General features: G+C 44.7%; 1 protein-coding gene across 5 annotated transcripts in view; it reads left to right on the plus strand.

The window, feature by feature from the left end:
• The first annotated feature begins 2,908 nt into the window (after positions 1–2,908).
• The window catches only part of MARK1 (microtubule affinity regulating kinase 1), a 78,217-nt gene continuing 66,879 nt past the window's right edge, over positions 2,909–14,246 (plus strand). For all 5 annotated transcript variants that reach the window (XM_039883418.1, XM_039883419.1, XM_039883421.1 and 2 more), the window contains exon 1: positions 2,909–3,036. In XM_039883418.1, the coding sequence (XP_039739352.1) occupies positions 2,986–3,036 (51 nt within the window). In that variant the 5' untranslated portion in view covers positions 2,909–2,985. The remainder of the gene's footprint in view (positions 3,037–14,246) is intronic.

The following is a 14,246-nucleotide window of genomic DNA, read 5'->3' on the forward strand; positions in this document are numbered from 1 at the left end:
GTGGGTTTTGTCCCAGTGCCAGTGCGAACAACACCACACATCACAGTTACCTTCTTCTGTGCACTGTTATTAACGCGGCGTGTCTGTGAACTTGAATACGTCGATCGAGTAGACTTTGTAAAAAGGAATAAATATATGCATCTGGGTCAACATGAGGGTAAAGACATCGGAAAACATGCGAGTGGGCGATGAGAAGCAAATGATTTGTGTTCCCAGGGGTCGAACACCTGTTCACAGGTACTTCTCCCCCCCCCCGCCCCCCATCCCCTCTAACACGAACAAATACTGATGTAACTAACACAAGGTACTCTGGAGTGGCTGTTAGCAATCAACGGTGCCACTGACACCGGTTAGCAGCCCCTGTAGGCAGCAGTGGCTCTTACTGATCAGAAAAGTACAAGCGTGACTTCAGTCCTGGTGACTTCAGTCCATCTTGGTGATTCAGGATGTCCGCAGAGAGACTCTAAAAGCTTGGCACTCCTGGCTGCACACCATAATTCAGGATGCAGCCTTGCAGTTCCAAAGCCTGAATTCTGTTTGTCAACACCAAAGGGATCTCGTGATTTTTATTCGCTTTGTGAAACCGGGAAGCGTTTACAAGATAAAGTGCTAACGATACGAATACATAGATGACGTCTAGAAACGAAGATATGCTAAGTGAGGATCTTTTTTCCAGAGGATCTCTGTTTTTGCTATTTTTAGGTCTTTTGGAACATATTGTAAGGGTCAAATGTTAACTTTTCAGAAACCACCTTTAATGAGTCAGGATGAAAACCATCTGGTACAGGGCTTCTTTTTTCAAATGGGTCAACTTCAGGAGACAAGAGGAATTGCCCACTGTCTTGCGATTCCCATTGGAGGCTTAAAGAAGTGGCTCCAATATAGGGTCTCCCCTCCTCTGTCTACTGCTTCTATGTTCCTGCGCAGCCATGAAAGGAAGCGAAAAAGAAACCTTGGAAACAAGAATAGTGAGATGGTGAGGATTTTGTTCTAGCGGCTAGTGTGCAAAATGTGAGCTGTCAAATAAGACAAAGAAACAGCATTGCTTTACAAGGAGCTGATGAGCCCCTTATGTAGGGATGTCTGCAGGACGTGAGAGGTGGCAGGTTGGTGGGTGACCTGCAAGAGGTAGGACAGGGCCAAAATCAGAGACTGCTGTCCCGCCTCCCTAAACAAGCTCGCCTAAGGGACACTTCCTTGTGTCCCAGGAAGTGACGATCAGCCAGGGTAAACGTTGTGCCTCCCGGGTATCATCCACTCTTGGGATGCTGTGGGGGCACGAGGTGACCTCTTCCACTGGCGCCAGAGGCTGCGCAGTCCCGGCCACCTGGCCAAGCTGCCCGGCCTGAGCCCCTGCCGGCGCTTCTAGGGGCTTTGTGCCCTTCGACCAACTGTTAGGGTGACCCTGACCTCAACGGCTCCCTTCAGAAGCGGACCGAGACAGGGCCCCGGGGAGGGCGGGAATTGAGAAAGCTCGGCGACGGGGGCGAAGGAGCGGAGTTTTAGAATGGGGCAGATCCCGAGGTGGCAGGTCCGCGGTGCAGGATCCGGTGTCGGAACGCACCCGATTGTTCCCCAACCAAACGGACAAAAAAAGGGCCGCTCCGCTGCATCAGCTCCCAGCCACCTCCACCTGGCAAAACCCGAACACCGAGCAAAGGGAGGGGGGCGGGGCTCTTGGCAGACCGAGCTCCGCGCGGGTGGAGGGGTCCCCGCATCCCCGATGAGGGGATGATGGAGCGGCCCCGCCGCTGGCGCCCGCCCACCCGGCGCCCAATGCCCAGTGCCTGTGGGCACCGCGCCCGCGCCGCTCCGGCTGCGCCGCGGGCCTGAGCGCGCCGGGCTGGCCGGGAGCGGGGGGGGGGCGCTGTGCCGAACACTGGGGGAGCACCCGCGGAGGGGCGCCGTTATTATTGAGCAGTGGGGGGAGGCCAGTGGCTTCTCACCGGAAGGGGCATAACTGCGCTGTGCGGGGAGCAGGAGTGGGCGCGCCGCTGTGCGCCAGGACGGGCACACCCGGAAGGAGGAACTCGTGCAGAGACGATGGGGGGGTATCTGGGGCAGGAGCGTGGGGGAGCCGTGCGGGAGGGCAGGGCGTGGGGAACCGTCAGGGCAGAGCGTGTCTGAGGGGCTCTTTCGTGCAAGGGAGCAGGGGCAGTGATGAGGGAGCCGTCCAGGAGCAGAGGCGTGGGGAGACACGTCTGGCTGGGGGCAGGGCAAGAGGGGAATGTCCGGGAGGGGCGTGGGGGCACTCGTGGGGCCAGGGGCAGAGACCGTGCAGGGAGGTGGGAGCTTAGGGGCTGTCAGAGGGCGGAGGGCATGGGGGGTGCCATTGCAGGAGGCAGGGGCGTGGGGGGGGCTATCCAGGAGGGCAGGGGCACGGGGGACTGTCAGGAGGCAGGGCAGGAGGAGTGCCATGCAGGGGCAGAGCCCTGGAGGCTGTCCGGGGGGGGGCGATGGGGGGGAGTGCCGTGCAGGGGCAGGAGCTTAGGGAGCTGTCAGGGCAGAACTTAAGGGGGAGCCTCGTCTGGGCTTAGCAAGGGCAAGGGGCTGTCAGGGCAGGGGCTTAAGGGGGATTACCGTGCAAGGGCAGGGCTTGGGGCTGTCAGGGGCGGGGCTTGGGAGGGCGCCGTGCGGGGCAGGCGCGGGGCTGTCAGGGGCCGGGGCGGGGCGTGGGGGGGGCGCCGTCAGGCCCGCGGCCCCGGCCGCGCTCGGAGGCGCGAGTCCGCCTCCGGCCATGGCCCCGGGCGCCTAGCGGGGCCCGGACGCCGCCCGCCCGCCCCGCGGCGCCGCAGCCGCCCTTTCCCCGCCCGCGTCCCCGGCGCCGCCGCGGGCAGCGGTCCCCTCCCCGCCCTCCGCGGCCTCGTCCCCCCCGCGCCCGGCCGCTCGTCGCCCCGGCCGCGGCCCGCGCCTGCGCCCCGTCTCGCGCCCGGAGCCCGCGCCCCGGCCCCGCCGCCCGGACCCCGGCGCCGCCGCCCGCACAAGATGTCGGCGCGGACGCCATTGCCCACGGTGAACGAGCGCGACGCGGAGGACGTGAGTAGCCGGCGGCGCCCCGGGAGCCCCGCGACCCCGCCGCGCCCTCCGCCCCGCTCCCGTGCGCACCCGGGCCCCGTGCGGGCCACGGCGGGGGCTGCGCGCGGCGCCCTCCGCGCAGAGGGGGCTCCCGCGGGGATGGGGAGACGCGGGGCGGAGTGGGCGCCCCGCATCCCGGTCGCCCGACTGCTCCCCGGGCTTCGGGCGCCGCGCCGAGGCTCTGGGACCGCGGGCGAGCCCGCCGCCCTGGCTTCGCCGGCTCGTTCCATCCTGTGGACCGACCCAGCCCCCGCCCGGCGGGGCCCCATGACTTCGCTCTTTGCAGCATCGTGTCCACATTTGGGGTCGTGGGCAACGAGGGGAGAAGGTCAGGCATGGGGGGACCGGGGATGGTAGTAGAGATGGGTGTGTGTGTGTGTGTGTGTGTGCGTGTGCGCGCGCGTGCATGTGCGTGTGCGTGCATACGAGTTTGCAGTGCTGTGACACTCACTCTTCAGTAGTGATGAGAAGAATTTCACCCACAGCCTCTGTGGCTCTGGGGTTGCAGCGAAATGTTGAAAAGCCATAGCAAGCCAAAGGCTTGTCTTCTCTTCTTCAAGTCGGTGGTAATAAATCAGGGCAGGTTTTACTTTAAATATTTCTCCTCCTCCTTGGGCTGTCACAAGGTGCATTTCTTTGAAGGAAGGGTCGTCTGCGTTTTTGATCGACTTGCCCTCAGGAGTTTTTATCTACATGCAGATGTCCCTGGTGTTTAAAATTCTTAAAAACCAAAGGAACAAGATCAGTTGTATTTCCACCTCCAGAAAAGTATATCTGTGCCTGTGTCTCTGTCAGTTCTTTTGTGGGAAAGATTTAACAACAACAACAAGGAAACTCTCGTGACCTGTAAACAGGGCCTTGGCTGATTTTCTGAGTTCTTTAAGGAGCTGGAGGGATGGCAAGTTTCGCTCTGCTGTCCACATCTCTGTTTCTCTAGTTAACTCATGGACTCTCCAGCTCTTGCTGTACGATGCCTTCGCAGGGTTAGCAAAACACAATGAAGTCCTTTGGCGTTCGTTCGTAGACAAAAAGGTAGGACAGAGAAGAGACGCAAAGTCACCTCTGAAGTGAGGGAGGGAGGCGTGAACGGCTGATTTGGGCTGATTTGGTCTTGGAGCGTGGGGCAGCACAGAGGCTTGATGTGATCATGTGAACGGAGAAAAAAATTCTAGGAAGAGGCTGTTAGAAGACCCAGGAAGATATTCCAGGGTACGTTTTCAAATGGTAAAGATATAGTGTAAGTGTGCCGATATCATGATTTATAACTTAATTTGCATCGTTACCGTTGTTTTAAAAAAAATACAGTTGATGCGTAATTTTGGTTGAGAGATCGAGGAAGGTCAAGGAGAAAAATGAAAATTTTGGTTAAAGTTGACGGTGCAGAATTTTTCTTATAAAAACTAAAAAGGCTCGTCATTCAGAGTGTCATTTCAGTTTGAATGAAAAGTAAGACTTATTTTTATTAGCAAGACACTGGGTGTGTTAATTAACCTCAGAAGGGTGGGAAAATACATTGTTTTTATTTTCTCTTGGGTTTTGAGTAGCGTGTTTAGCTCTTTTCATACTTGCATGACAAGGTACTTTATTCAGACATGAGATAGCATTACGGAATATGCATCGAGGAGTAGAACAAAATGTAGCATCATATGTCAGACCAGAAAAAGCATTTTTAAGCTAAGCAATAATTGTGTGATGAATTTTGCTGTACTTCTGTAAATGATTATGCTGTATAAATGCATTTACTCTCTTTCTGAACATGTTATTTCAAAGTCACTTTTATGGTCTTGTCCTTTGTTGTCATTGTGTCGTATAAACTTACTTTCCCCACATCCCAATTTTCTCCTAATTGCCATGGAAAATATTACTACAGCTGTTCGTTTATCAGTAAAAGTATATACTTAGCTCTGGTTTTGAACTGGGATACAGAATACTATGTAAGACAAGGCCTGTCTTACAGAAAAGGTAAATAGAATCCCAAACAATGCAGTCGCAAACATTGTGTAACTAGGGCTAAATTGATTTAAAGGCGCTATAGGAGTTTATCACAGAGACCATCAGTGATGGCTATTTAGATCATGGATTGCTGTCTCTCTTTATTCTCTGGTGGGTAGTAAATATCATCCTTTCTTACTTACCTCTCATCAATGAAGTAAAGTAACAAACTGACTTGTTACTTAATAGATTAATGCCAGTGTGGCAATCGAAATGTACATTCTGCCACCTGTGATGTATTTTGAAAAATGGTTGTGAAAATTTACATTTATATGACTACAAAAGGCTTCTCAGTCTTTTGGAATATTAAGGACATAACTAAAAGCATTTTTTACCACTCGAAATGAAAATAAATACGGTAATTTAAAAAACCATCTTGGTATTGTATTGACATCACTTGCAGTTTATATAAAAATGTGTTTAGTCATAGAAGAACGTATTTGGGAGTATGTGTCCTTGGGAGTATGTCATATCTACCCTTCCCCACGTCCCTAATATATATATTGAGGATAAATTTAAAAATTCAAAAGGAATATTGCAACATTGATCTTCTATATCCCACTTTATAGTAGAGTGAGAAAGAAACGATTTTTTGGAGACCATTCTGTGTGTATTTTTTCAGAAGGATTTTCTTCGGTGAAGGATTTGTGTGTGCATTAACAGGCTTCAAATGGCTAAATACAATTGAACAACCAAGGACTCACTCCAAAGGCAAGAAACACTTCATAGTGAAGTCGAGGAGCCATGTTGCAGATGATAGAGTTAATGTATGCAAATGGGTTTGATTTTAGTTTGTAAAGAGTAAGTCCAGAAAAAGAATGGCTAGTTGAAGTATTGCTTTGCTTTTCTTCCGTTAGATCATACTTGGATAGTTCCAGCGTGGAATAATATATTGCCATTACTCTCATGTGCTTTCAGGCGAAGCGAGGAAAAAAAAATGTTTTTCATGTTTTGGAAAACTCTACGAATGCTATTTTTTAGGGGTCGGAAGTATCCAGACTAGCTTTTTGGTGGTGAAATTTTGATAAGTATGAAGAAAATTGATTCCTTTTGGGGAAGTTTTAACACAGACTTTGGTTAAAGTTATTTGTAAACTTTTAATAGCAAAACGCTTGACGGTGATTCTTTTCATTGATCTGAAGCTCACGGTGGTGACTGCAACAAGTACTAGACGTGACTAGGATGGACACTGGTAGTTTGTCTTCTGGGAATCATTGTCAGTCACCACTGTCCTTGGGTTTGCTCTGGCCCTGTGCGCACCTCATGTGTCACAGTACTTACCATGCTGCATTCTAATCGCTGGTTTACTTTGCTGCTTTCATGCTGTACTTGCCAGTGTCCAGTACGCTGACTAGGAGTAAAACACAAGAGGTCATGCTATAACATTCCCCTTTTGAATTTCTTCGTTTGTCATCAACATATATTAGTGCCTGGCTTTTGGTCTCTTTAGGATTTTGTTTTGGGAGTCTCATTATGTTAGATCTGAACTATTCCGTGTGTCTTCCCATTCATTTTTCCCATGGGTTCGGGCCTCTCTGTCCTACGAGCTGTGTGATTTGTTTAGATCTAAACTCCGTTGATTTGTATCTTTTGTTAATTTTGGCAATGCGGCGACCATCATCTCTTCAATGTTGCCTTACCTCTGTTCTCGCTAGTGTTTCTGGTGCTCTGATTAGATGTGTTAAAATTTCTCATTCTGTCCTGCAGATTTAGTCTTAAACTCTCATTCACTTCTCTTATTTTATTGATTCTCTGCACTGCAATCTATAGTAAGATCTACAGTCCAGTCGCTGTGTGTAAGATGTTTAGGTCTGTGTTTCAGTTGGTTAAATCTCTTTGGCTGCGTTTAAATCACTGTTACGCCCTCTGTCGAATCTGTTTTTTTGTTGTGCTAAAAAAACAAAAACAAAAACAAAAACCACGCGACGTGTGATCTGAGTTCTTAAAAGATCCCTGAGCGCATAGCACAGTGTGGCGTTGTGGACGACAGTCATGGTGTTGTCCAGCAAATCTCTAGAACTTTTTCATCGTGCACGACTGCAGCTCCATACTCCATTTTCCTTCCTCCCCAGCCCTTGTCCGCCACAATGCTACGTTCTGCTTCTATAAGTTCGATGACCTTAGATACCTCTTAAAAGAGGAATCATGCAATATTAATCATTCTGTGACTGGCTTAGTTCCACTAGCTTAATGCCCTCAAGATTCATCCACGTTGTAGCCTATAACGGACTTTCTTTCCTTTTTATGGCGGAAAAATATTCCCCTGGCTGTGTCTAGCACATTTTCTTTACCCATTCATCTGCCGATGGACATTTGTGTTGTTTTCTGTCTTATCCTGGTGATTGGGAATACTGCCCGCCGTGAACACGGGGATGCAAATACCTCTTCCAGATCTTGGTTTCTGTTCTTTTGAATAAATACCTAGAAGTGGGCTTGCTGCATCGATCTTTAACGGTCTGAAGAGCTCCCTACTGTTTTCCAAAGTGGCCGCACCATTTCGCTGTCCCTCACAGTGCACAAGGGTTCTAATTTCTCCACATCCTCACCACCATTTGTTATTGTCTGTTTTGTTTTGTTTTGTTTTGTTTTTGACAATGGCCATCCTAATGGGTGTGAAGTGATTATCTCATTGTGGTTCTGATTTGCATTTCCCTGATAATTAGTGATGTCGAGCATCTTTTCATAGGTCTGTTAGCCATGTATACACCTTCTTTAGAGAAACATCTATTCAAGTCCTTTGTCCATCTAAAAAAACCAGGTTATTTGTTTTCTGCTATTGAGTCGGAGAAATTCCTTATAATGTTTTAGATATCGACCCCTTTTTCAGATGGATGATTTGCAAATATTTTCTTCCTTTACGCAGCTTGCCTTTCCACTCTATTGATTATTTCCCGTGCTGTGCAGAGACTTTTTAGTTTGATGTGGTTCCACCTATTTTTGCCTTTTTTTGCCCGTGCTTCTGGTGTCACGTCCGTGAAATCATTTCCAAGAACAACATAATAAAGTTTTTCCCGTTGTTTTCCGGTTTTATATTTTTCAGGTATTACATTTAAGTTTTTAATTTATTTTCTGTTGATTTTTGTGTGTAATAAAAGAGAAAGGTCCAGTTTTTGGATATCCAGTTTTTCCACACCATTTGTTGAAAAAACCATCCTTTCCCCCTCGTGTCTTGTTGGCACTCTTGTTAAAGATCATTTGAGCACCTATGCACGCGTAGGTTTATTTCCGGGCTGTCAGTTCTGTTCAGTTGGTCTGCATGTCTTTATGTCATTACCATACTGTTTCGATTACTATAGCTTATAATATTTTTTGAAGCCAGAAATTGTGAGGCCTCCAGCTTTTTGGTTCTTTTCTCAAGATAATTTAGACAGTTCAGGGTCCTTGTGATTCCTGAATTATCTATATGCGTGTTAGGGTTGTTTTTTTGTCGTCGTTTCTGTAAAAAATGCTGTTGGGGTTTTCATAGGGATTGTAGTGAACCTATAGATCTCTTTGGGTAGTACAGCCATTTTATCACTATTAAATCTCCCAATCCACGAACGCAGGGGCCTTCCCATTAATTCATATGTTCTTTAATTTCTCTTGACAACGTTTCGTAGTTCTGAGTGTATAAGTCTTTCTCCTCTTTGGTTAAGCTTATTTCTAAGTATTTGTTTTTGATGCTATTGAAAATGAGATTGTTTTTAAATTTTTTTTATATTATTGTTAATGGTATAGAAAAACAAGTTATTTTTGTTCGTTGATTTCGTATCCAGCGACTTAACTGCATTCGTTTATAGTTCTAACAGTGTGTGTGTGTGTGTGATCCGTAGTGTTTCCTACATATGACATCATGTCATCTGTGAAGAGATACCTTTTTCAATTTGGGTGTCTTCTTTTTCTTGCCTGATTGCTCTGGCTAGGATTTTTATTACTATATTGAGTATAAGCGGCACGAGTGCGAATCCTTGCCTTATTTGTGATCTCAGAGGAAAAGCTTTCCATTTCTCACCACTGGTATGTTAGCTGTGGGCTTTTCATATACGGCCTTTGGTATGTTCACATAATTCTTCTATTTCTAGAGAGTTGAGAATTTTTATCATGAAAGCATGTTGAACCTTTCGGTCACATGCCTCTTCTGCATCAGTAGAGACGATCACGTAATTTTCATCCTTCGTTCTGTTAATGTGGTGTGTCACAGTGACTATCGTTTGTTAAACCTTTTTCGTATCCCAGGGATAAATTCCACTTGGTCATGGTTTATGATTCTCTAATATGCTGTTAAATTTGGTTTGCTAGTATTTTGTTTAGATTTTTATGTCTGTATTCATCAGGATATTGGCCTGTAGTTTCTTTTTCTAGCTTTAGTATCAGAGTAAAGCATTTGGCATCATCTAACAAGTTAGGAAGTGTACTCTTCAGTTTTCGGAAGAGTTTGAGAAGGATTGGTGTAAATTCTTTAAACATTTGTGGAATTCACCAGTAAAGCCATCTGGTACTGAGCTTTTCTTGGTTGGAAGGTTTTTGGTTATCGATTCAATCTTCTTGGAACTAGTTATAGGTCTTTTCAGATTTTCTGTTTCTTCATGGTTGAATCTTAGTAGATTGTATGTTTGTAGGAATTTCTCTTAGGTTTTCCGATTTGTTGGCATACAGTTATTCGGAGTATTGTCTTATGAGCCTTTTTATTTCTGTGGCATCAGTTGCAATGTCTCCTCTTTAATTTCTGATTTTATTTTATTTTTTTGAGTCTTCTCTCTCTTTTTTAATGTCTAACTAAAGATTCGTTATTTGTCGATCTTTGCAAAAAACCAATTCTTAACGTTGTTGACTTTCTTATTGGTTTTCAATTCTCTATCTCATTTATTCTTGCTATAATCTTTATTACAATTTGCTTCCTTCTGCTAGCTTTGAGCTGAGGATTTTCCTCCTTGTCTGGTTCCTTGAGGTGTATAGTTAGGTTATTTGAGATCTCTCTCTTTCAACGTACTTCACTCTTAGTGGTGATTTTGTTACATCCCCTAAGTTTTTATATATTACGTTTTCATTTGTCTCAAGAAGTTTCTAATTTCCCTTTTGATTTCTTCCTTGACCACTGGTTGTTGAAGAGTATGTCGTTTAATTTCCGCATGTTTGTGAATTTTCTAATTTTCTTTCTGTTATTGATCTCTAGTTTTATATCCTCAGTTTGGCTAAGTTACTTGGTATGGTTTCGGTATAATTAAATGTGTTAAGACTTGTTTTGTGACCTAATGAGATCTATACTGGAGAATGTGCCATGCGTGTTTGAGCGGAGCGTGGATTCTGCTGCCGTCGAGTGAAATGTTCTGGGTATTTCTCTTAGGCCCATTTAGTTTGTAGTATTGTTCGAGTCGCCTGTTTTTCCCTTGATCTTCTGTCCGGATGTTCTGCCCCTTACTGAAAACGGTGTGATGATGTCTGTTACAGTGTTGCTGTCTGTTTCTTCCTTCAGTTTGAAAAATGCTTGCTTCATATGTTTAAGTGCTCTGATGTTGGGTCTATAAATATTTATTATAATTGTTCTATCTTCCTGGCGAATTGACCCTTTCATCATTACATAATGTCCCTCTTTGTGTCTCGTGACGGTCTCTGACTTCGAGTCCGTTTTGCCTGCTGTGAGTATGGCCACCTGCGCTCCGTCTCAGGGACCATTTGCCACCCTTTCACTTTCAATGTGTGTGTGTCCTTAGTGTAGAGTTGGATATTTCTTTTTCTATCCATTCAGCCACCCTATGTATTTTGATTAGGAAGTTTAATCCATTTATATTTAAAGTAGTTGTTGATAGGGAAGGATTTAAATATTGCTGTTTCGTTCGTTGTTTTCTGTGGGTTTTGTAGTTTCTCTTAACCTCCCTTGCTTGCTCTCTTTGTGTTTTGTTGATTTTTTGGTGTGGTGACATGCTTAGATTCCTATCTCATTTTCTTTTGTGTATCTTCTGTAGGTATTTTCTTTGTGGTTACCATGCAGCTAACCTAAAATACCTTATTACTGTCTATTTTAAACTGATAACAACTTTAATCTCATACAAAAATTCTACACTTTTGCTTTTCCCTCCCCTACACTTTAAATTATTGATGCCAGAAATGACGTCTTTTTATATCGTGTAATCATGAACATCTTTTATTATAGTTTTTAAAATGCTTATGTCTTTTAACTTCTGTACCAGAATCAAAATGATTTGTGCATTATCACTGCAGTACTATAGTATTCTGTGTTTGCCTATATATTTCCCTTGGCCAACAAACTTTATATTTCTATATGCTTTCCTGTTGCTATTTAGCATCTTTTTGTTTCAACGCGAATGACTCCTTTTAGCATTTCTCGTGAGGCAGTTCTAGGGGTAATGAACTCCCCCAGCTTCTGTTTATCTGTGAAAGTTTTTATCTCTCCTTCATTTTTGAAGGACAGTTTTGCTTGATATAGAGACTTGGTTAGCAGTTTTTTTGTTTTTTTTTGTTTTTTCTTTCGGCAGTTTGAATATAGTATTGCATGATTTCCTGGTCTCCAAGTTTTCCGCTGAGAAATCTGCTGGTAGGCTTACGGGGTTTCATTTGTATGTGACCAGTTGCTTTTTTCTTGCTGCTTTTAAATTTCCGTCTTTAACCTTTGACATGCGTCCATCCCGTTGAAGTTGTTTTGGATTTCTTGAATCAGGTCGTCCATTTCCTTGCCCATACTTCAGAACTTCCAGCTATTTTTTTTTTTTCTGTAAGCTTTCTGTCCTTTTTCTCTTCTTCTTCTGGGACTCCCATAATGTGTATTTTGGTCCATTTGATGATATCCCGTGAGTTCTTCAGGCTTTCTTCACTCTTTTTCATTATATTTCTTTCTGCTTCTCTGACTAGATCATTTCAAACAACCTGTCTCCAGGTTCGCTGATTGTTTCTTCTGCTTTATCAAGTCTGCAGTAACCCCTCTGTGGCATTTTTCATTTTAGTTCTTGAATTCTTTAGTTCCAAAATTTCTCTTTGTTTCTTTTTTTTAAATATTATCTACTTCTTCATCAAAATTCTTATTTTCATGCATTATTTTCTTGAACTCATTGAGCATATTTATGTCAGATGTTTTGAATATTTTGTCAGATAATACACCTTTGTTTCTTAAGAGTTGGCTTATGGAGATTTATTTTATTCCCTTGGTTGGGCCATTTTGCCCTGTTTTTGTGTGTGTGTGTGTGTGTGTGTGTGTTCCTTGTGACTTTATGTTGGTATCCGTGCATTTTAAAAGCAGACTACCTCTCCCAGTCTTTCTAGACTGCCTGGATACATGGCAGGATCTTCACTTTTCATTCCAGCTGGAGATACTCAGGGCTCTGAAATCCGTTCTGTACATGCGTCTTCTTAACTTGTGTGCATAGATTCTTGACTAGATGGCTTCGGGGTTTCTTATCCTTGGGAGCTCTTAATCTCTGGTTCCCTCTGGTGTCCCTGCTGTACTGTGGTCCCTCTGAAGCATCAGCACACTGAGCAGCTCTTTGTGTTCTCAGCAGCTCCCAAGGCCCAGCATTCGCTCATTCCCACCAGTGCCCTGAGTCGAGCTGGACGGAAACCAGGACGCAGGCAGCTCCCTTAAAAGCCAGGATGCTGGACGCATGCCCCACGCTTCTCTTTGCCCATCTGTTGTATTTTAAGTTTTATTGTTTTGCATTTCTAAAATGTCTGTATCACGAATTGTTGAACCACGATTTGAAAAGTTAAGAAACATACTCATATTGCATAATATTAGTAATCTTTCACAAATCACTGAAAAGTTTGCGTCATTAAAATTTTATGTTTCCAAAAGCTTTCATCTTTTTAGTATTATGTTTTTTTTAATGTACATAATCTGTTAGTAAATATGTATAATACATATGTAATTTTTAAGTTGGCTTTTCTAAGGTGGGCCATACTTAAAAATTTTAAAAGTAGGGGCACTTGTTCTAAAGTTTGAAGACCATTCTATACCACAGAGTTTAGCAGTGTTCTATAATTCCAATGCATGTAAACTTTGTCTTCCTAACTCCATTGAAAGTTTTTTGGGATCAGGGATTACTTCCAACATTACCTCTGTATAGCCTATGTATTTGGGGGTACTAAACAATTTACTAAATCAAGGCAGTTTATTCTCAAATGTAGTGAGTTTATGAACCAACTGGGGAGATCATTTCAAATTCACCTTCCTAACCTCTGCTCTCTCCCACTCCATGTTCTTACTCAGTTTTCTCTAGGGTGGGGTCCAGGAACCCCACCTAAATCCTGTTTTCATAAACCCTAGGTAATTCTGATGCCAATACCCACTGACTAGGCTTTGAAAAACAGTGAGTTATGTGATGACGATGATGACATTGTACAGAATGTCATCTTTTGATTAAAATGAAAAAAAATATATGGTTGATGTTTATTATAGGAGGTAGGGTGGGAAAAATGATGAACTGATCCATTTAGTAGGTGACGAGAGCAATAGAAAATAACAAGGAATTAATTGTCTGGCTGGAGAGAATCAGGTTACATGTTTGTGGTGTTTGTGGGTCTGTGGTCGAAGAAGGGGATGATAAGGAATTTCGTGTTCTTGCCTACCTGCTCCCAGCTTCATCTGGTAGACCATATTGGGGAGGGTGGGCGGCAGCAAAATAAAAGACTTCACTATGCAGTGCCTTTGGTTCTAGGCGATTGTTTTTTTTTTTTCTGAGAAAGTATTGTTTAACACTGTTTTGACCACTGTATCAGTTTCGTTCGGGTTGTAAACAAAACAGAAGCTGAGAAACAGCCCCAAGTTTTAATGAGCTCCTTGTACAGGATCTAGTCACAGGTTTATTTTAAATCTTTAAAGCATGCCTGCCTTTCTTTTGGGGATCAACGGGGCCGCTTTCGTGATTTCAAAAGAGGGTTCGCTTTTATTTCCTTTCCTGTTCGTTCCATCTCAGTCGCAGGCGATAGGGACACAAAGGGACACCAAGGCAAATGACACCTGTTCCCGGCTCTGCAGGGACTCGGCGCCTGAAGACCAAGATGGCCAGAGGGACACACAGGTGCAGTAGAAAGCGACAGTTCCTTGTCAGCTGAGTGATCGGAACACAAGATAAAGAAAGAAGAGGCAGGCAGGAGGGAGCGCCTTTAAGAAAGGTTCAGAGCCTTCCAACTGAGGCTTGAGAGATAAGTCCTCCTTCGCCAAGTAGCTCTGGCCGCTTGAAAATCGAGTC

The sequence above is a fragment of the Pteropus medius genome, unplaced genomic scaffold (genome assembly GCF_902729225.1).
Source record: "Pteropus medius unplaced genomic scaffold, Ma_sr-lr_union100, whole genome shotgun sequence".
NCBI lineage: Eukaryota > Metazoa > Chordata > Mammalia > Chiroptera > Pteropodidae > Pteropus > Pteropus medius.